At 47.2% G+C, this 23,880-nt stretch overlaps 1 protein-coding gene across 15 annotated transcripts in view; it reads left to right on the top strand.

The window, feature by feature from the left end:
* Positions 1 to 869: 869 nt before the first annotated feature.
* The window catches only part of LOC147030477 (transcription factor 12-like), a 336,231-nt gene continuing 313,220 nt past the window's right edge, over positions 870 to 23,880 (top strand). For 5 of the 15 annotated variants that reach the window (XM_085874594.1, XM_085874589.1, XM_085874588.1 and 2 more), the window contains exons 1-2: positions 874 to 1,061; positions 23,214 to 23,413. In XM_085874594.1, coding sequence (XP_085730720.1) covers positions 23,336 to 23,413 — 78 coding nt within the window. In that variant the 5' untranslated portion in view covers positions 874 to 1,061; positions 23,214 to 23,335. Of the gene's footprint in view, positions 1,062 to 23,213; positions 23,414 to 23,880 lie in introns of those variants that run through there. The other 10 variants (XM_085874582.1, XM_085874583.1, XM_085874581.1 and 7 more) reach the window with 6 other exon arrangements.

The raw sequence follows: 23,880 nt of genomic DNA, 5'->3' as shown, positions 1-23,880 counted from the left end.
ACTCGGACCGAGCCCTCTAAACAAACAACGTTTCGTCGACGGGCCAGGGCGACTGAAAACAGCGCGAGACGGAGAGCACGGAGAGCACGGATGAGTGCGATTAGGAGGAGGTAGTCTCACTTTGCTTCGCTCAGCAGATCAATTGCTTGAACGGAGAAAGAAGAAAAAGAAGAAAAAGATTTAACAGGGAAAGAGAGGAATTGGGCGTGGCTAAATGTGGGCAGGGTCAAGAAGCGAGTCAAGGAGGGTACATAATGGAGGAAGAAGAAGAAGATTTAACAGGGAAAGAGAGAATTGGGCGTGGCTAAATGTGGGCAGGGTCAAGAAGCGAGTCAAGGAGGGTACATAATGGAGGAAGAAGAAGAAGATTTAACAGGGAAAGAGAGAATTGGGCGTGGCTAAATGTGGGCAGGGTTGAGAAGCGAGGAAAGGAGTCGAGGGGATATAATGGAGGCAAGAAATGAGGGAACACCGGAAGGGTTATCGTAATTAATTAATTTGATCCTTTTATGTCCGCGTTATCAATATCGTGCACCACACATTACAAATAAATAGAAGGCGACTTTTCACTGCACCTATATTGCTGCTTTGTCGTACATTTAGCACGTCCGCCAAACATTATCAGTCACTGTGGTGATTATAACCAAATTCCGTGAAAAAAAACGTGTTTGTGTTCTTTTTATTATATGTATATACATAAATATATGTATTCTGTTGCACGCGACCAATGTTTTTAAATTCTCTTCAGAAGTCTTCCTTTCACCACACGACCTGAGGGCAAAAGAGAATCCGCAGTGCGAGTCAATTTGATGATGACAGATGCCCTCAGGTCGTGTTGTTTTAGCAAAAGTATGTGAAGCGACCGTGGAGCCCCGGAGGCGAGACGGTGGTGTGAGCGGGACGGGACAAACTGGACGGGGCGGGCGGGGAGACGGATTGTGGGGCCCACGCGCCAAGCGCTACCTGCTCGACTGACAGGGGAAGTGCAGTTGGACACGGACCGCCGGGCGTTGCTGCTGCTCTTCGGTGAAGTGCATGACCCGTCAGTGGCCGCTCGTCCTGTAAGGTTTCTACATTTTATATCTGAGCTGCGGCGGCTCCTCGGTCGTTTCGTCAGACGGTATTTTGTCGACATTCTCCCCAGACTGTGTTCAAAACGCGACGATAAGGGAAGTTTGTGTGAGACTCCCTCCTCCCCAACTCTTACCTCACGTAACCAGAATTTTCAATCTGTGGGGGGGAGGGGAGGTAGTGTAAGGTGCATCGATAACGTTAACCCCGGATTGGGGGGCTAATACACAATGTTCCAACAATTAAGGTAAAACAACCCGGAATAAGTGTTCTTAAAGAATAAGAGCGATGGTTAAATTATTATTTTATTACTACTGGAATACCAGACTCGTCGTCGCTTCGCTGATGGAAATACCAATCGTTGCTGCGATGGATAATTATAATCAATCGGGCGAGAAGAGAAAGGATTCCTGGGAATGTGGGGACCACCAGTGTCCCAAGTTGGCATTTGCAGATTGAACATGTACCCATGTAGCTATTACAAAAAAACAAAACATTTAAGAGTCTTTTTGCATCACAAACCTTTCCAGGAATTCCTTGAATCCACCGTAGTTTGATTTATTGACGTCCGTTAATCCTTTCTCAAGTTGTAACACGACAGACAGACAGACAGACACAGACAGACAACTCCTTTTATAATATAAACACAACCGCCACTTATCCCTCTCCCTACAAAGATGTTTTTATCCACCACGTTGATTCCAAATCTTAACGAATCCAAACCATACTGAAATATCAGCTGTTGTTGTTTTTTGGGGGTTTTTTTTGTTCGTATCCTTTTCTCACCTTTTGCAAGTCGAGTGACCTGCACTTTGTGATGCTTGAAAAGGCGGTGTATAATCGGAAATGCTGTTGTTTAATAGAGCGATGTTAAAATGGCAATGTTGGAAAAAAAAATATATCTATATATTATTTCTGATAACGTCTGCGTGTAATTTGACGTATCTCCTCCAAAACTGCCGGACGGATTGTTGCCACCTTCGGCATGCGGGTGCTCTGTGGTCTAATGAACAGCATGGGCTATGTGAGATCGCGCCGGACGGACGGGTTTGGGAATTTTGGGCGATTTTCTAATTTTTACATTTGTTTGCATGGCGACGTGTGACGTCACCGCTGAGAGGCGGAATTCCGTCATGACATCATCGGTCATTCGCTGACGTCATTACGTCTGTCGTCGACAAACCGTCACCGCCGAGAAGCGTAATGCCACTCCTCGAAAACAGCGTCTGCAATGCAAAACCCTCTTCTGCACATGCTGACTACCTCAGAAGGTGAATTTGACACAAAAAATGTAACAGGAAACATTGTATTTAAAGTAAAGATTTATTTTAAAAAATATTATTTCTGTTAACGTCTGCGCGTATTTTGACGTTTCTCCTCCGAAACCACTGGCAGGAATGTGTTCATTTCCCATATACTGGGGTTTCTTAATGTGACAAAGACGATGCACTAAATTTCTAAGCTGGAATTGGATGACGACGTGGCTTCAACAAGATTTTCAACCCATCGACGGCCGCATTTATTCCTGTTCGGTCGCCATCGCTTAACTGCTGTCCGGTAAGTGCTGCCGTCTATCCAAAAAATATGAACTCGAGTCAGGGAGTACTCATTGCATGAAACACTGAACATAAACACAACTGATAATAAATAGTATAGCTCAGAACATCAGCAATGGTTGTCATGTTTTAAAAATCGGCATGGAAGGAGGGGAACAATGAGCACCAGAGCTCTGCCAACATGATGTACCCTGATTGGCTCTTTCTCGGACTGAACACGCCCTCTTAGACTGTCAATTTGTGTCTGAAATCCAACGTACATATTAAAAACACCCGAAAATAAGTTGCAATAGGCCAACGTCCAGATAACATCAAAGGCTATAATCTGAAGGTTGGGGGAACCAGGGAACGGGTATGAGGTCATCCTTTCATTGCCCGGATTCTCTTCTTTTCTTTGTTCTTCGAAAGCGCAGTGTCCGACAATAGATTCTGTACCTTGAATGCGTGCGTGTTAACTCTTCAAATTAAAGAGGTGTTCGATTGTTGGATGCACCCAAACAACTGCCGTTCATGACATTAATTGTCAATATCAACCGCCATCGTTACCTGTGTTGTGTCTTGCGTGTGTCATCTTCAAATTAAAGCGTCCAAGCGGTGTTCGATCATCGGATGTGCGCCAAAAAGTGCCGTTCATTGAAATTTGCATTCTGATTCTCGGTCACCCTCCACTGCTCCTGTTCAGTCTCGGGCTAGGCCTATATCATGTTAAACTTACCCCATCAGACGCCAACCTTCCAGTCACACTGCAGAGGATGCAATTTCCAGTCAGACTCGCATACTCGATGACCATAAACAAATCCCAGGGCCAAACATTTGACAAACTCGGAATATACCTCCCAGCCCCTGTGTTCTTCCATGGCCAACTATATGTTGCATTTTCACGTGCAAGAGTTTTCTCCTATATATCTATCAAAGTGGACAATAATTCCTCACAAGGACTATTCAGCAACAAGACACTCACCCAAAATGTCATCTACAGGGAGGTCCTTTGGAAAACTAAGGACAGGTAACCAGAGTGCATCACATCCCTCATGACACCCTCCCCAGCTTCGCATAACATCAACTATTATGCCTCATCCACCATTTGCGACCCATTCAACTCTGTGCGGAGCATGGGTATACGCTCGTATATATGTATTCCTTGCATCACAAACCTTTCCAGGAATTCCTTGAATCCACCGTAGTTTGATTTATTGACATCCTTTATTCCGTTCTCAAGTTATAACACGTCAGACAGACAGATGGACAGACACTGCTCCTTCTAAAATACAAACACAACCGCCACTTATCCCTCTCCCTACAAAGATGTTTTTATCCACCACATTGATTCCAAATCTTAATGAATCCAAACCATACTGAAATATCAGCTGTTGTTTTTGGGGTTTTGTTTTTGTTCCTATCCTTTTCTCACCTGTTGCAAGTCAAGTGACCTGCACTTTGTGATGCTTGAAAAGGCGGTGTATAATCGGAAATGCTGTTGTTTAATGGGGAGATATTAAAATGGCAATGTTGGAATATATATATATATATATATATATATATATATATATATATATATATATATATATATATATATATATATATATATATATATATATATATATAGTCATGCGCCACTTAACGACGGGGTTACGTTCTGAGAAACGCGTCATGAAGCGATGTCGTCGTTGTGCAAACATCTTTTTTTTTCGTTTTCGTTTTTGAACATCATACTTACACAAAACTACACACCGAGGCTATATGGTATAGCCTATTGCTCCTCGGATACAGACTTGTACAGCACGTTACTGTACTGAATACTGTCGGCAATTGTAACACGCATCCTAGAGAGACTGAAGACACGTTAGTTTTACCTTTGTGCTGTTCATGATGGCCATCGGTGTTGTTCGCAGCAGCTTACAATCTCCTCTCACATTGATTATATAGAAAGATGAAGAAATAGCGTTTGGATTTTATATATACGTAATCATTGCATCCATGTTATAATTTATAAATGAAGAAACAAGCTCCTGTCAATTGTGATATATATATATATATATATATATATATATATATATATATATATATATATATATATATATATATATATATATATATATATATATATATATATATATATATATATATATATATATATATATTCGGAACAGTGCGATTGTTTTAACAACATGAAAAGCTTCACCAAAAAGAAACTTGTGTTTTAATTTTGACCGTAACAACGATTTATTCGTGAAATTCTTCAATTCAAAGGTAATTTACTTGCAAGAAAGTAAACGTGCAAACATTGGTTCAGTTTGAAAGCTGATTTCCTTGAATCCCGATTAAGCACGACCCTGCTTTTTTCACGATGACATTTTATGGACCTCAACGATCGCATTATAACAGGGCCACACTGTCGTTTATTATCATTATGTACTGTACAGCGTACATAATTGTACGTGCTATTTTTATACGACTGGCAGTGCTACGTCGGCTACATCACTCTGCAATTGGAATTTTTCAGCTACTTATTTTTTTTTTTTTTTTTTTCAGAGCTGGCAGATCCGTCGTATATGCGATCCGTCGTTGCCCGGAACGTCGTTAAGCGGCACATGACTATATATATATATATATATATATATATATATATATATATATATATATATATATATATATATATACATACATATATATATATATATATATATATATATATATATATATATATATTGTTGTGGTTGCCAAATTCGCAAACCACCATTCAGGTCCCTTAGGTGAGGTATCTCGGTAAGTACATGTGTAGTTAGGCCCAAACCTGTTGTCTAGTGGGAATACATGTCATTTATGCGTGCTGCGACTCTTCAGGATAGCCGTTTTTCTTTTACTATCTTTAATTAGGTCCAACCGCCATTGTTACCACCACCAACCACCGCTTCACCACAACCGCCACGACCTTCACGTCACACCTCGCAACCGTCGCATCGCCACCGTTCTTGCGCCGCCTGTGGGTACCGGTGTTGGACTCGTGCAGGGCGCGCTCCGAACAGCGTGTACAAAATCACGGATTTTGTGCTTCAAAAACGGATCAAAAACGACACACGCCCACTTTTTGCCGTCCAATCGGTGAGCGAGGGGCGGGTGGCCCCGCCCCAGGGCGTTGGAGGGCGATCGATATATGCAAATTTATGGATCAAAAAGCATTCACGCCCACTTTTTCTCGGGCCAATGGGGAGCGAGGTGAAAGGTCGAAGGGAGGGGGTCAAAGATGAGAGGGCGAAGCTACGGGGCTGATAAAAGCGACCGTGTTCGTCAGTCCAGAGAGTAGGAGAGTCGAGAGGGAACAGAGAGTCAAGACTTCGCGGGCGGTGGAGTTGGCAAGAAGGAGCTGGTCGTCGTGTGCGTTGGAGTCGGAACGGAGGGGACGGAGCTGTGGAGAGGCGGCGAGGGCAGACGAGGGGGTGCTCGCGTCGTGCAGGGAGCTGCACCCCAGGGAGGCCGACAGCGCGACCTGGCCGAGGTGGAGACGCTCGTCGCGGGACAATAAAAATCCTCTATACCCCGAGCATCAGCAACCCCCTCCTGTTTCCCCCCGCGCTGAGATAGTGCGACCAAGGGGGCCCCTTTCCCACCCCCTACCAGACACTGCCCGCGAGGCCCGCGGAGTTGAGGCACCATCGCCGCTCCGCGTCTCATCACCAGACGGGTAGGCCCGACCCGGTCTCGGCCTCAGGCCCGCCTCATCCTTGAGGGTATTCTTTTCCTTGGTTTTGGATATGTGTTGTCGGCGCCGTCTGTGAAGTAAAATTGTATAAGTGTTGCCGTGTGCTCGGTAGTCGGTATTAGCTCTGCATTGTGTCTTCGCTTTTACATTTGCTTTTTGTGTAAATTGCATTGTGTTTTTTCTATGTGCTTTTGGTGGAATTGAATATGTGTGCTTTCCGTTCGTCGCGAATAAATGTGCTTTGTGTCGAACTGTTTCCCGCTTCGCTTCGTCATTTCCTTCATTGAATCCTCATCTTGCTTCACGTAAAGGGTTGGTAGTGGGCTGAATACGCCCGATAATTAATCGAACCGTCGAGGTCGACGATAACACCGCTCGGTTATCCCGATAGTACGGAACGGGTCGCTTAAGTGGCCCGTGTCCGAAGTCGACCTGCGGCGAGGTGCGATCGCCCGGTCTACCCTCCGCGTTGGTACTTAGGTAGGTCGAATTTGGCGAGCAACCCTATCCCACGCGGGGGCTGATTGGCTCGATCGCGGTGAGACCGAAAGGTCCACCCGTGACTGGTTCCCGGCGTTAGTCCGAGAGGGTCACGACTGGATTGTCCGTCCGGTGGGCGACGTGCCGCGATTCGAGTTACGTGGCCGTCAGCACGCCGGCGGGCGCGAATACCGCAACACTGGTGTCAGGTCGTGCGATACAAATTCATCGCCCTCCTCGCGGCACTGGTATCTGAGAACAGGAAAACGGGCTCTCCTGTCTCCGGCTAAATTCACGGGAATCGGTCCAGGGGTGAGAGAAGCGACCCCCGATTCCCTCCAAATTACGAGCGAGCTAAATTAACCCTTTAAGAGAAGCAAGATGGCGTCTCAAGGCGAGCGGGAGCCGGGGGTATTAGAAATGGATGTAGAATGTGTAGGATCCATGGTCCAGGATGGAATCCCCGAGCAGGAAATGTTGATTGTGCAGGAACACGGACTCGCCCAACTGAACCCAGATCCCGAAATGGGTGCGGCAGCGGCCGCAGTGTATGACACCTCCCCCCCCTCTCCACCAAAACCCTTCCCCGATCCCTGCCGAAACGGCTCACCCAAGCGCACCCGACATGGCCCAGCTATTCACCATGCTGGCAAAGATGAATGTGGAAATGATCGAAAAGATGGAAGCGAATATGAAAAACGAAATGAACGAAAAGATGGATGCGAATACACAAAAGATGGATGCGAATACACAACAAATGAACAAAAAGATGGATACAAATACAAATGAAGTGAAAACGACGATGGATGCGAATACACAGCAAATGAAAAAAGAAATGAAAGAACTACGGGGTGAGACGCAGAACATGGGCCGATGCCTGCAGGCGGGCATGAAGGCCGTGACCAGGGAGCTGGGAATGGCGACTCCAAGTGTGGGAGCAAACGAGCTGGAAGGGGGTGCAACGGCTGACAGGCCCGCGGTGGAGGCGGGTAAAAAAATAATTCGGGGGGCGTGTTGGGCGAGGGTCGTGACAGAGGAATCGACGGTGACCAAGAGGGAAAAATTAAATGGGGAGACTAAAACGTGTGAGACGAGACACGAAATGACGACAAAGGAAATAATAATAGTTGAGACAAGGGAGGTAAAGGGTGAAGAGTTGGCAGTGACGGTAGCCGGGAAGGGAACGATAGAGGAGAGACTGCACGGTGAGGACGGGGTAAGTGACGCACACACACACACGGAGGTAGTGGAGGACAATGGGGGTGAGCTCGCGGAGCGTGTAGAGACCCAGTGCGAGCACCTGGATGGCCTCCTCCAGGAACGAGGGGAGGGAGTATGCCCCCTTGAGGCGAGTCACGACCAGGTGAGTTCGGTCGTGCTTTGCGAGGTTGAGAGGACGGGCGCTGTGAACAGGTGCACGGAGAGCTTGGGGGTGTAGAGGCCCCGGAGACCCTTGGGGGGACACAAATCCCCAGTGTGGTTGTCCCTGTGTGCGTGGTGCAAGGTGTGAGTGCGTCCCCGTGTGTGGAAGCGACCCCGTGTGTGAGTGGTGTGGTGGCAATGGTGCCAGAGTACGTGCTTCCCAGCACGCCGTGTGTGGATGAGGCACGGTGTATGAGTGAGGCACCGCGGGTTAGTGCCCCCGCGTGTGTGGGTGAGGCACCGTGTGTGGAAGAGACCGCGTGTTTGAGTGTCGCCGTGTGTATGAGTGAGGTACCGCGGGTGAGTACCCCCGCGTGTGTGAGTGAGGCACGGAGTGTGGATGAGGCACAGCGGTTGAGTGCCCCCGCGTGTGTGAGTAGTATGGTTTGTGTGAGTAGTGAGGCACGCGGGAGTGAACGGCCGAATGCAAGGGAGACCGTGTGTGTGAGAGAGCGGTATGTGAGGGAGATGTCGGTTGGCATGCGGGAGCACGCAGCCGCGTCTCCCGGTGTGAATGTGATGGAGTGGACTGTGTGCGTCGTAACACGCAGGTGTGCGTGGGTCGAATGGCGACGACGGCGACATGGGAGGAACGAAAGCCGAGTAGCGGCTGTGGTTGTTTCGAGGACCGTGCCGGGTTCGCCCAGCAGTGAGCACGCGGTCCGTGCTGTGCAACGCACGAGACCACCACGTGCTCGCTTGCGAGAGTGAAGTCCCGGTCCGGAAACGCACGCGGTGGATTTGCCGATCCCGCGGACGGACAAAGTTTAGGCAGGTAAACGGATTTGGACCGGACGGGTTCTCCACGCGATCGTGTGTGTTAAGCTCCAACGGGCAAGGCACATGTGTTCGCGTGGGGAACCCCTCGAGACGTGGGGCTTGTGTTTTTTTTATGCGCACGTTGACGCCATGGCTGCACGTGGGGTTGGAATCCGGCAGGAGGGGTATCTCTGCCGGATGGTACCGTCCAAGGAGGGACGAGGAACACGTGCAGCTGCATGACGTCACGGGCAGGTGCAAAGTGCGCGAGCTCTGAGTTGCCGCGCAGGTGCTGCGCATGAAAAAAAAAAAAAACAAGCCTCACTTTCGGGTGCACAGGATTCCTGGGCAAAGGGTGGAAGACCCCCTTGACCCTGGGCACAGGATGAAAACTAGTTAGGGGGAAGGGCTAGCTTAGTTAGACCGACTTCATGGGGCAGGGGTAAGTCCTCATGGAGTCCGTGGAATGGATTAGTTAGAGGGATTGTAGCCAGATTTAGGTTGGGAAATAAAATGATTATTTTGGGGACAGTGACAGACAGTGAATGTGTAGAGTTGACGTAGTTTAGCTACGTAGTGTAAAATGGAACGTGCTATAGTGTAAGGGATGACGTGGGAGCACGAGTTAGTTAGGGGAGGTAGTTAGAAGGATGGCAGAGTTCAGCGGTGTGTGTGTTGAAGAGTTGTTGGTGAGTGAAGTGGAAGCATGTGCTTGGTGAGTGAGTGAGGCCAGCGGGTCTGTGTGAGTGGAGTGAATGGGGAATGCATGGTGCGATGAGTGATTGGGGGGAGGAGTGACTCCCGCCCAAGGGACCCCGGGGTCAGTGTAGAGTGAGTTAGCTGGGTTAGTCAAATTGAAAAATGGAGGTCGTTTTGTTGTTGGTGGGAAAGTAGGCTCGAGACCCATTTGGAGGGGTGCAGGAGCCCTGTTGACGGGCTTGGGAGCGTGGCTGCGAAAGGTGAGTATCGCTGAGTGGGTACCCCGGGCACCAGGCTAGTCGGCCGCGGTAGGCCATGGGCCCATGGGGGGCCGGGATAGAGTAGTGGGCACGGGTGCGCCTGCTTGGTGCGGGGGCCCGGGGCGCCATTAGCCGCGTGGGCAGTGTTGTGGGCAAGGGTGATCCTTGGAAAGGGGCCTGGGAAGCCAGCCTGCCACGTGTGCGTTTCAGAGGAGGTGCCATGGGGGGCACTCCCCGGTGTTAGGGAGCTGGTAGGCTCGGAGGCAGTGTAGTGCCCGGGGGTGCCATAGCGGGAGAATCGGCAGAGGGTCGTGCCTGCCAAAGGGAGCCACGTGTCCCAGCCAGGAGACCGTGTGAGGGCACGGAGAGAAAATTGGGGGGCGAGGCCCGAAATTGTGAGGACACCAACACAGGCGACGGGAGTCTGGGTTGTAAGAACCAATAGTTTAAGCGAGAGGCGCTTGTTGAAAGCCCCGGGGTAGTTTAACAGTTAAATGGTTAGGGTAGATTAGGAGATGTACCCCTCCGCACCATCCATCCCCTCGCTGTCGTTGTGGGCCGCTGGACCCACTTGGTGTTAAGATCGCCGAACTCTGGGGAGGCCATTCTGAGGCTTCGTTGGGCCTCGGCACAGGACGTTAGCTCTCCCTTATTCCCCTCCGGGAAGGGAACGTAGGGGTTGGGAGTAGGCTAGGTGACAGGATAGGTTAGCCGAACAAGGACGATAAAGGGGGTTAGGGGACGATTTATAGTGGGGAAGTAAAAAAAAAAATAAATAAATAAATAAATAAGTTGGGGCTAAATTGGGGTTTCACAAATTAAGGGAGTGGGTATGTACAGTGACAGGCAAAGGCGATAGGTGGGAGGGAGACAGGTAGGTTGGTCCGAGCCCGCCTTCCAAGTGGCCAGCACCTCCACCAACCTCCACTGAACTGCAAAGGCTGGCCAACTTCATCGGCTGGCCGTGTTTTGCTTCAAGGCGGAGGCCGGCCAACTTCAGCTGGCTGGCTGTTTTTGCTGCAAGGCCTGTGCCGGCCGGATCATCTGCAGCTGCTGTGCTGCAAGGCCTGTGCCATCGGCTGGCCGTGTTTTGCGTCAAGGCCTGTGCCGGCCAGTTCATCTGCCGGCTGTGTTTGCCTGCAGCGGCCTTATTCTGCGGGCTGAGTTTGCCTGCTGCCTTTGCCATGCCATGCCCACTGCCCACGTTCACCAGCCCCGTTCAATTTTTGCTTTGCCCCCCCCCCCTGTTCATTTCCATGTGCGCCAGGATCCGCAAGGCAACAGTTTGCAAGCTGCGAGAACTGCCCTGTTGGCAGCTACAACACGGGCCTGCAGTGGCGGCCCGTGCACCGTGTTTGTGTTCATGCATCCATTCGTTGTGCTCATTGCGTGTGCCACTTGAGCTGGCACGGAGACTGCGTTTGTGCAGCCCATGCACCGTTGTGGTTCACTGCGTTCAGTTCAAAAGGGAAGGCCTTGGACTGCGTGTGAGCAGCCAGCCACGTTCCCTGTCACCTGCATTGTTTGAGCCAGAGACTGCATGCGGGCAGCCTGGCTCCCTGCTAACTGCTTTCTTTTTGCAGAGCTCAATGATCCTGGGCCATGGTTTAGTGTAAAATTAGTAAGTTGAGGTTAAGATGTACTGTAAATATGAGTGCGCCCCCCGGCATGTCTGTCTAGCGCCGGCAATTTTATTTAAGTCGTCCGTGTGAGTGAGTTTGTTTAGATAGTTACGCAGCCCTCAGGTTATTTATTTTGGGGACACGAATACCATGAATGTCGCACTCAGGGATCCGTAGGTAAAATGTACTATGGGAAAACTACACATGATGGCACACGAAAATTTGACGACTCGGGACGAGTCTGTAAAAAGGGGAGGGGGTAGTGTTGTGGTTACCAAATTCGCAAACCACCATTCAGGTCCCTTAGGTGAGGTATCTCGGTAAGTACATGTGTAGTTAGGCCCAAACCCGTTGTCTAGTGGGAATACATGTCATTTATGCGTGCTGCGACTCTTCAGGATAGCCGTTTTTCTTTTACTATCTTTAATTTGGACCAACCGCCATTGTTACCACCACCAACCACCGCTTCACCACAACCCCCACGACCTTCACGTCACACCTCGCAACCGTCGCATCGTCACCGTTCTTGCGCCGCCTGTGGGTACCGGTGTTGGACTCGTGCAGGGCGCGCGCCGAACAGCGTGTACAAAATCACGGATTTTGTGCTTCAAAAACGGATCAAAAACGACACACGCCCACTTTTTGCCGTCCAATCGGTGAGCGAGGGGCGAATTGGCCCCGCCCCCAGGGCGTTGGAGGGCGATCGATTTCTGCAAATTTATGGATCAAAAAGCATTCACGCCCACTTTTTCTCGGGCCAATGGGGAGCGAGGTGAAAGGTCGAAGGGAGGGGGTCAAAGATGAGAGGGCGAAGCTACGGGGCTGATAAAAGCGACCGTGTTCGTCAGTCCAGAGAGTAGGAGAGTCGAGAGGGAACAGAGAGTCAAGACTTCGCGGGCGGTGGAGTTGGCAAGAAGGAGCTGGTCGTCGTGTGCGTTGGAGTCGGAACGGAGGGGACGGAGCTGTGGAGAGGCGGCGAGGGCAGACGAGGGGGTGCTCGCGTCGTGCAGGGAGCTGCACCCCAGGGAGGCCGACAGCGCGACCTGGCCGAGGTGGTGACGCTCGTCGCGGGACAATAAAAATCCTCTATACCCCGAGCATCAGCAACCCCCTCCTGTTTCCCCCCGCGCTGAGATAGTGCGACCAAGGGGGCCCCTTTCCCACCCCCTACCAGACACTGCCCGCGAGGCCCGCGGAGTTGAGGCACCATCGCCGCTCCGCGTCTCATCACCAGACGGGTAGGCCCGACCCGGTCTCGGCCTCAGGCCCGCCTCATCCTTGAGGGTATTCTTTTCCTTGGTTTTGGGTATGTGTTGTCGGCGCCGTCTGTGAAGTAAAATTGTATAAGTGTTGCCGTGTGCTCGGTAGTCGGTATTAGCTCTGCATTGTGTCTTCGCTTTTACATTTGCTTTTTGTGTAAATTGCATTGTGTTTTTTCTATGTGCTTTTGGTGGAATTGAATATGTGTGCTTTCCGTTCGTCGCGAATAAATGTGCTTTGTGTCGAACTGTTTCCTGCTTCGCTTCGTCATTTCCTTCATTGAATCCTCATCTTGCTTCACGTAAAGGGTTGGTAGTGGGCTGAATACGCCCGATAATTAATCGAACCGTCGAGGTCGACGATAACACCGCTCGGTTATCCCGATAGTACGGAACGGGTCGCTTAAGTGGCCCGTGTCCGAAGTCGACCTGCGGCGAGGTGCGATCGCCCGGTCTACCCTCCGCGTGGGTACTTAGGTAGGTCGAATTTGGCGAGCAACCCTATCCCACGCGGGGGCTGATTGGCTCGATCGCGGTGAGACCGAAAGGTCCACCCGTGACTGGTTCCCGGCGTTAGTCCGAGAGGGTCACGACTGGATTGTCCGTCCGGTGGGCGACGTGCCGCGATTCGAGTTACGTGGCCGTCAGCACGCCGGCGGGCGCGAATACCGCAACAATATATATATATATATATATATATATATATATATATATATATATATATATATATATATATATACATATATTTCCACACACACATATATCTTCTTCTTTCGGCTGCTCCCGTAAGGAGTCACCACAGCGGATCATCCGTATGATCCGCATAGAGATTTGGCACATGTTTTACGCCGGATGCCCTTCCTGACGCAACCTTGGTCGCCTCTTACGACACAGGGATATGGTACACCTATTTTAACCGGAGTATACAGCGGCCCAGTATACTGGTACTCATTTCGCCGACCTCGGAAGAATGACAGGCTGAGTCAACCCCCTGGTGTATTAATTCAGTGGCTCAACGGGGCTTGAACTCAGGACCTTTTGGATCCCAAGCCGCTGCCCTAACCACTGAGCCAACACCAGGATATATATATATATATATATATATATATATATATATATATATATATATATATATATATATATATATATATATATATATATATATATATATATATATATATATATATATATATATATATATATATATATATATATATATATATATATATATATATATATATATATATATATATATATTTATTTTGGTCCAGCTGTGGAAATTAGCAGAACACCATAAAGGTTCCTTAGATCAGTTATCCTGGTAAGTGAGTGTTCAGATAGGTTTCCCCACCGTTGTTTCGAGGGAATTCTTCGTGTTCACCGGGCTGTGACCCTTTGAGGTAGGTTTTTCTTTTTCTATCGTTATTTTGAACGGACCATACCTCGACCACCATTACAGCAACCAACTTTGCCCCCCAAACAACCACAACGCCAACCACGCTACAATCGCCACAACTAGTATGCCACCATCTAACCATCTCCGCCGCTCTGCCAGCTATCGAGCACCATCCTCCACACACCACGCTACAACCCTTTCCGCGTCGAAAGCCGTCCGAGAGCACCAAGTAAAGGGACCAAGGAAGGAACTGCGATGACGCGCGGATTTTCCCGCCTTTTTTTCTCCGCGTTTGGTTTGAGTGGAAGGGCGAGGCAGCTCGCTCACGATTGGTGGATACGAGGAATGAGGTGCTCCGAGCTGAGGAACGCCCCTTTTCGAGAAGCTTCTCGAAGGGAGGCGGAGCTGAAAACTGGGAGGGGTGAAGCGCTGAGCCCCATGGGATATAAGGCGGACAGCACGCTAGCTTCGTGTCTTGGTCTTGGTCCTGGTCTTCGGGGTGCCCTGTGTCTGTCTTTTTTGGGGGTCTTGTGGTGCATCGCCTTCTGGTCCTGTGGTTCATAGCCTTCTGGAGGTCGAGGCCTTCTTGTGGTGGACGTCTTCGTGGTGGTTCAGTCTTTTGGTGGCTTCGTGGAACGACGTGGTTTCGAGCTGGAGCTTAGTCTTCGTCGTGGTACTGATAACGCCAAGTCGCGAGGGTTGTGTGAGGAGGACCAGCTCTACCGTGCAGTCGGGAGGAGAGTGCCGGAGAGAGCTCACTGACCGTCGCACCACGAGGGTGCAGGTAACCTGCTACGGTCTCGCGGGACCCGTTCGGTCTCCCAGGTCCTGTGTCATGTAGACCCAAGTGGTCCAGCCTGACCCCCTTGTCTGTGAGGGGGTCTTTTCTTGTGTTTCTTTTGGGTTTTTGAATGAATGTTGTCGTGGTGCCGTCTGTCAAGTAAAACTGCCTAAGTGACTGTACATTTATTAATCATATTCGGTCGTCGTGCTTTCCATTGCTTTTGTTTCTATTTGCCTGTATATGTGCTTGCCTGTTGTTTCTATTTGCCTGCTTACGTGTTGTATAACACTGAACAACAAAATTTTTTTACTGGAGATGTGTAAAGTGATTTAGACTAATTTGGGTACGCTGATTTCAAAAATCATAACCGTTTTGCTGTATCACGTCAGGATTTTCAGTAACAGAAATATTCCCATTGCCTAGAAGTCAGGATTTCAATGAAATTTACAAAAATTCATTTATTCATTTATTTCATCATGAATGCTTCAAAATTATAGAAATTACAGAAAAACTCCACTAGAATGTAATTAAAAATGCTTTAGGCATTTGGCTTTGCGTTTGTGCTGCTCTGTGTCAGTTTCACGATGCAGGAACCAGCAGAAATCGCCCATCATGTTCGGGTTGTGCCGCCCTTGGTAACGCGTCTCCATGAGTGAAATCTCTTGGTGGAATCGCTCGCCGTGCTCGTCCGAGACTGCTCCCAAGTTGTCAGGGAAGAAGTTCAGGTGCTGGTGTAGGAAATGGATTTTCAGGGACATCCTGGAGCCAAGTTTCCTGAAGGACTCCAGCATCTGCTGCACTATTTCTTCATAGTTGTCCGCGCGCTCGTTCCCCAAGAAGTTGTCCGTCACAGCTTTGAAGCTCCTCCACGCTGCCAGCTCTTTGGGGTTTAGAGTTGTCGGAAAAGTTTAGTCCTTCATAATCTGTCGGATTTGCGGTCCAACAAAGACACCAGCCTTGATCTTGGCCTCCGACAAGGTGTTGCCAAACTTTTCCTTGAGGTATAAAAACCCACGCCCATTCAGATCCATTGCCCGTACAAAACTTTTCATCAAGCCGAGCTTTATGTGGAGTGGTGGAAGGAAAACCTTGGCTGGGTCGACAAGGGCGACATGCTTCACGTTGTGTCGACCAGGTACATGCTCTTTTCACTCTTCCCAATCTTTCTTCGTCCAGTGATTCTTGTCGTCTCTGCTATCCCAGAGACAAAGGAAGCACATGTATTTCGTGTAGCCTGACTGCAGCCCTAACAACAGCGCCACCACTTTCAAGTCTCCGCAGATGTGCCAGTTGAAGTCATTGTACTTGATGGAATCAAGCAGCTGCCGCATAGTCTCATAGGTCTCTGTCATGCCGAACGCGTGAGCCAGTGGGACTGATGGTTTCTCGTTGCCATTGTGGAGCAAAACAGCCTTCAAGCTGTTCTTCCCCGAGTCGATGAAGAGGCGCCAGTCTGCAGGATCGTGATCACACCCAAGTTCTTTCAACAGACCGTTGATGTCACTGCAGAATGTCATCGTGTCTTCCATCTCAAAGAACTCAGCCATGTCTCTGTGACGTGCTCTGAACAAGGATATCTTGGTGTTAGGTTCAAGTAGATTCCACTGCTGCAGCCTTGATCCAAGCAGCTCTGCCTTCGCCTTTGACAGCGAGAGATCTCTTACAAGATCATTTAAGTCTCCCTGGTTCAGAAGGTGTGATTCTTGAGTGTCGGGTTCAAAAGGTTCATCATCACCATCCTCTTCATTTCTCATGAAGTGGCTCATGGGTGCTTCGTCCCACAGCAGAAGGTCTGCAGCCTTGCGAAATAGTCTGGTTTTGTCTCGTGGCATGAGGTTGCAAGTTGAGGTATGTTCCGGTGGGATGTGTCGTTTGAAACGTGAATGGGCAGTGTGGCCGAGTCGCAAAAGTAAAAAAGCAATTCTAGAAGATGCCGTGGCAACTGCATTGCGGTTTTGAATATGGACGTATGCTCGAATTATATTGAGGAGGAAAGTCTTGCCGGTGGCACCAGGTGCATCCAGGAAGAAGATACACCCTTCTCGACTGTCAATATGCTCTCTGATTTTGTTGAAGATGACTACCTGTTCAGCATTAAGGAGGTTAATATGTTCCCTGAAGAATACGTTTCCTCTGGGCTCTGATTCTTCCTCAGCCTTGTCAAGTTGATAGCGGTGATGATGATCTGAAGCTGGAAGGTGACACTTGACTGTTTTGCTTTCAGGCTGCATCAAGCGATAATCAAGATTGCAGAGAACGTCATTTTCAGATGCAGATTCCAATTCCTCAGCATTCAAGCCTTGTTGTCTTCGGCGGAAGTGGAAGTCTTCTGAAAGAGCCAGCAGGTTGGTCCGAAAGAGGTTCAATGGATTGGCAAGAAGAGCAATACAGTGACAAACAGGTGTCTGAGGGTTGATGGCATGTTGGTCTCTGCAGCGTCGGCCAGACACTGCATCCACTCGTCATCTTCGAGGAGATTCAAATGTTGGCAGGCTTGTTTGAATGTTTCAAACACCTGTCCATTGATCATCCATAGATCTAGGTAGTTGTTGGGACTGGTCTTGTGATGCAGCAGGAGGTGAAGGTAAAAGACTTCACCATGGCATGGGTGAACTATGTTTACCCTGCCCATCGTCTGCAGTCTCGGACCAGGTAGTCTAACATGCCGCTGCCAAATTTTGCTGGCATTTCGCCAAGTCGAACGTGATTTTTCTCTCTTTCAAATGTCACTGTGGCTTGGTCAGGACCTTTAAAAATGTACTTGTAAAGGTATTTGATGGCCTTAATAGAGGCACAGTACTCGACGTTGATATGAGCATGATACTTTTAGAACAGCCATGGGTTGTATGGAACACCATGGCTGTTAACATGATGATCCTTTCTATAGACTCTGACCGTAGCTGTATGGCCACCTTTCAGTAGGATTGTGGCGCCTGTCGGTAGGATGTAAGATGTGAGTTCGCTCCGAGTTGTGTTTACTCACAGAAAATCTCTGTTATGCTAAGTTGCCCCACTAGTGGGGCAACTTAGCTAAATATAGCATAACAATTGTGCATTTTGTGAGAAAAGCACCAAATTTGGCACACTAGTAGCCGAACATATTATGAACAGATTTGGATATTGGGCCATCTCAAATTCAGCCGCTGATGGCTGTGGCAGCCATTTTCCACTGCCATCAAAAATTTTGAGATGGCCCAATATCCAAATCTGTTCATAATATGATAGGCTACTGGTGTGCCAAATTTGGTGCTTTCCTCACAAAATGCACAATTGTTATGCTAAGTTGCTCCACTATTGGTCATCCATTGGAAGAGGTATAGTCTTTTGAACATCTATGCCTCACCATCAACCTTGACATTTCTCGGCCAACCACAGAGCAAAGCAAGCCTCCAAAGCTGCTGCACATTTGGCATCTTCCATTGATCCAAGTATTTTCTTGGAAAATATCTTTAAAGCCTTTATCCACAGGTCAATGGAGTTCTGCTGTCCCCTATGTGATAGTGCCGCAGCATCACATCTGTCTCTCCTCAATTATGTTGAACATAAAGCTCTCAAAATGATGGAATCTCCCATGACGAGGCTGGAGCACAGAGTCTGTTGCTCTCACATCGGAGGCAGGTCGGTGGTCTCTGTTTTCTACCATATATTCTTCAATAATGCTCCTTCTGCTCTCTCAGTTCTCTGACCCTCTCTTTCTACTCCAGGATGCATGTGATCTTCCAGAAAACCCCTCCTGGTTAAACTTCCAAATCCAGGCTTGCGGCGCACCTCAATATATATTTTTTTTTAATTCCTCATTTCTCGCCTCTATTAAATACTTTCTAGAGGCTGTTCTCACTTTTTCCTCCAGCACTTCAAGCAAACAGTGCACCATCATCTCTTGTCCTCCCAAATTTTGATCCATGATCTTTCTTACCTCCATTAACCTTTCCAAACGCAACCATATTGCTTGCCAGATTAACTTTCCTTCCCTCCTTCCCATCCACTTTTCTTGTTCTTTTATTCCCTCTATGCTTGTTCCGCTGTCAGTTCTGCCTTGCTCTTCCATGAGCGTCACTCTTGTAAAGAAACAAAAAGTTGTGGGGTGATGTTATGGACATTGCGTAAAACGGTAGTAAAACCTGGAATTTATTTATACACCTTTAAACCTTCATTTATATTTTATTACATATTTGAACACTAGAATATAAAGCACCTTCGTAATACTTCCAAGGACCTCCAGTTTTGTAGTACTTGGACATGTTCTAAGGGGTGGTGTACGTAACAAGGTCAGTCAAGCACAACCCCTGGGAAGTGGGTGTGTCATATTATAGAGGGTGCAGTAGTATCGCAGTGAAGAAGAGGCTGTTGGTATGGCTATGTACAATGCTGATTGATGCTGCATTCTATGGTGACCAATACAGCCTCCATCTCCTAAACTGTGACTCAACATCATCTTGTTCCAGTGTATAAGGGTGGGATAAGAAAGACTGCATCAGTAGCAATAGACTTCCAGATTAAAAAAAATACATTTAAAATCATAATTGGATTCGCTATATATGCTAGATATCCCTTATTGTTGGGTTTTCTGTCTGTCTGTCTGTGTGTGTGTGTCTGCAACGCGAGGCTCCACAGCACAAACCAGCAAACCGATTTCGATGAAACTTTGCAAACCTGTGCAGTATTTGTTGGGAATGTGCGCGTTTGAATTTTGTTGCCGAGCAACCACCCGTTGCTGTGCAGTGGCCGAAAAACCGCGTACAGTATTTTCAATACTTGTCCTTCAGTTTTGAATGTAGAGAAGCGAGACTTCGGAATTGAACACTTGGAGATATTTAGAAAATTTTACTCGAGCCGATTTTTGATTGAGGCTTTATTTTTCAAATGGTAGTCCTTCAAAAATCGGGTGTCTATTCACCGTCATTTTTTATGAGGAGCTTAGGGAAAGTGGATATGGTTGATGAAAAGTGGGAGTGGTGTCGGAAAGTGGGTGTGGCTTATGGGAAGTGGGCTTGGCTTATGAAAAATATTGTGTGGCTCAGGAGGTGTGGTCAAACAAGAGCGTCGAGAGAAGTTTATCAGGTTTTCCGTTTGTGTGTGTGTGTGTGTGTGTGTGTGTGTGTGTGTGTGTGTGTGTGTGTGTGTGTGTGTGTGTGTGTGTGTGTGTGTGTGTGTGTGTGTGTGTGTGTGTGTGTGTGTCTGCAACGCGAGGCTCCACAGCACAAAACAGCAAACCGATAATTTATTTATTTACCGAAAACGATTCCCCATCCACACACCCTCCAATTATTTATTTATTTACCGAAAACGATTCCATGACCCACACACCACCTTTAATTATTTATTTATTTACCAAAAACGATTCCCCACCCACACACCACCTTTCATGAACCTCCGCCATCTTCGAAGATGGATGGAGGTTACTGTTTTCACCCCTTTCTATTTGTTTGTTTGTTTGTGAACAGTATTACGGAAAAACTCCTCGACGGATTTCGACGAAACTTGGTGGGGGTGGGGGTTAGGTATGGACCAAGGATCATGCCATTAAATTTTGGACTTGCCCCCCCCCAAAAAAAACATTGTTAGAGAAAAAAAAAATTTTTGCAACTTTTTTTTCAACAAAATTTCGATTTCTTTTTTTTTTGCATTTCTACATGCTTTAGGTGATTTCCAACGCCCCCCCCCCCCCACTCCCAAAGAAAATGTTGAAGAAAAGAACTATAACTCTGTCAGCACTGTTGACATCATATTTAATGAATAAGATATAAGGTTCACTTGAGTGACCCAGCAGTATTGGCGGCGGAGGTTTTGCACTCTCCCGAGTGCTCCTCCTCTAGTTATTTATTTGTTTACCGAAAACGATTCCACGATCCACACACCACCTTTAATTATTTATTTATTGACCGAAAATGATTCCACGACCCACACACCTCCTCCAATTATTTATTTATTTACTGTAAACGATTCCACAACCCACACACCACCTTATTTATTTATTTATTTACCATAAACGATTCCATGACCCACACACCGCCTTTAATTATTTATTTACCGAAAACGATTCCCCACCCACACACCACCTTATTTATTTATTTATTTATTTACCATAAACTATTCCACGACCCACACACCACCTTTAATTATTTATTTGTTTCCCGAAAACGATTCCACGACCGACACACTCCCTCCAATTATTTATTTATTTACCGAAAACGATTCCCCACCCACACACCACCTCAAATTATTTATTTATTTACCGAAAACGATTCCACGACCCACACACCACCTATTTATTTATTTATTTACTGAAAACGATTCCCCACCCACACACCACCTTATTTATTTATTTACCGTAAACGATTCCACGACCCACACACCACCTTTAATTATTTATTTATTTCCCGAAAACGATTCCACGACTGACACACTCCCTCCAATTATTTATTTATTTACCGTAAACGATTCCACGATCCACACACCACCTTTAATTATTTACTTATTTACCATAAACAATTCCACGACCCACACACAACCTTCAATTATTTATTTACCGAAAACGATTCCATGACCCACACACCACCTCCAATTATTTATTTATTTACCGAAAACAATTCCCCACCCACACACCACCTCCAATTATTTATTTATTTACCGAAAACGATTCCCCACCCACACACCACCTTCAATTATTTATTTATTTACCAAAAACGATTCCACGACCCACACACCACCTCCAATAATTTATTATTTAAAGTGGGAGTGGCGTTGGAAAGTGGGCGTGGCTTATGGGAAGTGGGCTTGGCTTATGAAAAATATTGTGTGGCTCAGGAGGTGTGGTCAAACAAGAGCATTGAGAGAAGTTTATCAGGGTGTGTGTGTGTGTGTGTGTGTGTGTGTGTGTGTGTGTGTGTGTGTGTGTGTGTGTGTGTGTGTGTGTGTGTGTGTGTGTGTGTGTGTGTGTGTGTGTGTGTGTGTGTGTGTGTGTGTGTGTGTGTGTGTGTGTGTCTGCAACGCGAGGCTCCACAGCACAAACCAGCAAACCGATTATTTTTCAAATGGTAGTCCTTCAAAAATAGGGTGTCTATTTACCATCATTTTTTATGAGGAGTGCCAGTTGGCAAAATACGCAATCGGAAAAATCTTGCCAGGCAGAGGGACAATTGTATGTGAACCAATACGTCTTGGCAGTGAATCTTCGTCGGTGGATCGGTCAGAATGAAAAGCATCATATCCAGCGCTTCAATCCTAGCGCATCCCTCGTCGCCTACCGGCTTGTTTTATTAAAACTGAGGTATAAACTTGAACACTGCGTGGGGTATCGTGTTCTATGAACTCTCGAGTTATTATTATGATTATTATTACTTGCAGAGTACCTGCTCTGCAGGTGATCTTGTCCCAATTGTGCAATACGTTCTTCTGACATGTCCCTTTATTTGGGCGGTGCATAAGCAACAGACCGCTGCCTCAATTGCTCCCAAAATAAAAATCACCCGGGTTACGGACATGAAGTAAAAACACCAGAGGCTTGAATGAAACCTGAAGTTTATGCAAACTGTCACTGTCACTGTCACATTCGCAAGGCCCATGACTTCTTTTGGCTCCAACCTTTCGATATTTGATGATCCTTTCAACAGTTGCTTCGGTTGTTTCACACCGAATGAAAAACTTAGGAGGGCATGTCGATTGTCAACATATCACTTCCAAAGATGTCTTGGGCTTACCAAATTGGCGGATGTATGTTTTTTTTTTTCTTTTCAGGTTATAACTGGATGGTGTCAGGCCAGCTGTCCATCCAATGGGTCGATAGCACACATACAAACCCTTGCTACATTATACGTCAAAGATTATGTTTAGTTACCATGATTTGTTATATTTATCAAGCAAGTTATTTGTCTGATTGTTGCAATGTATCATTAATTTTAAAAATAACCCTGATTATGATGACAAATTGGTGAATGATTACACATCTGCTAAATTCCAAACTAGTGCTCAAGTCAGCTCCAGTTAAATGCCAGGCCCAGCCAGCTAGTTCATGAAAGGCTTGGGCCAATCTTGCATGCTTTGAGCTTCCCCATATTATGGCACATGGCAAAAGGAAGAAAAATACGAGCTGTCTTTCAAAAAATAAACAGCATGCTTTAATATACATAACTGCTTATGCATTGATGTTTCACTGCACAATTTTTAACCCGAGGCCAATGTTGTTTGTTGTCACCCGTTCTTCAGCCCGGAATCATCATTTTGAATTACCTGGAGCTTTTGAAGCTCGTCTCAAACTCATCAATAAATGCCCTTTGCTGGGCTGTGGGTTCTAACGTCCTGACTGCTGTTGAGTGGAGCACAGGCAAATGATGAGTGGTTCTGGGCAGCGTATACCACCATTCTGCACTGATCGCGAGCTCCACGACCTGCTAGATTTCAGTGCGGTGAGTTCCTGTTTTGCTACTGTCATCTTGCGGCTTGGAGCACCTTCTTGCCCTTTCGTTATGAAATCATGACTCGATAATGAGTTATTCCTTGTCGACTCAACCACAAATATGCAATTGTTTTGAAGGTGTATATTTGGCCACAAAGTGCATTTCATATGACCATTACGCAACCATACACTTCGACAGCATTTGGTCCCAGCGCTTGAAAGCCTAAATGGTGACTCATTTCAGGTCCAGTAGAGAAATAAAAGATTTTTGGGATTATCAGAATGCTGTGCAGATTTCAACCAGATACTTCAACAGCCTTTGCTCTGATGGCTTAAAAGCCTAAAATGTGACTCGTTAATGTGCAGGTTGCCTGTTTATCATCCTTTTGCAGTGGGAATTGTGACTTTGAGGGGGTCAGCCATTATTCTTCAGATGGTAGTATTGCACCCTCGCTTGTCAGCCAGTTGAGTTGCATA

This window comes from Eptatretus burgeri, chromosome 3 (assembly GCF_056783735.1).
Source record: "Eptatretus burgeri isolate ZD-2024b chromosome 3, Ebu_testis_v1, whole genome shotgun sequence".
In the NCBI taxonomy this organism is placed as follows: Eukaryota; Metazoa; Chordata; class Myxini; order Myxiniformes; family Myxinidae; genus Eptatretus; species Eptatretus burgeri.
The sequence above is the reverse complement of the archived record's forward strand: the minus strand, read 5'-3'. Positions and strand labels throughout refer to the sequence as shown.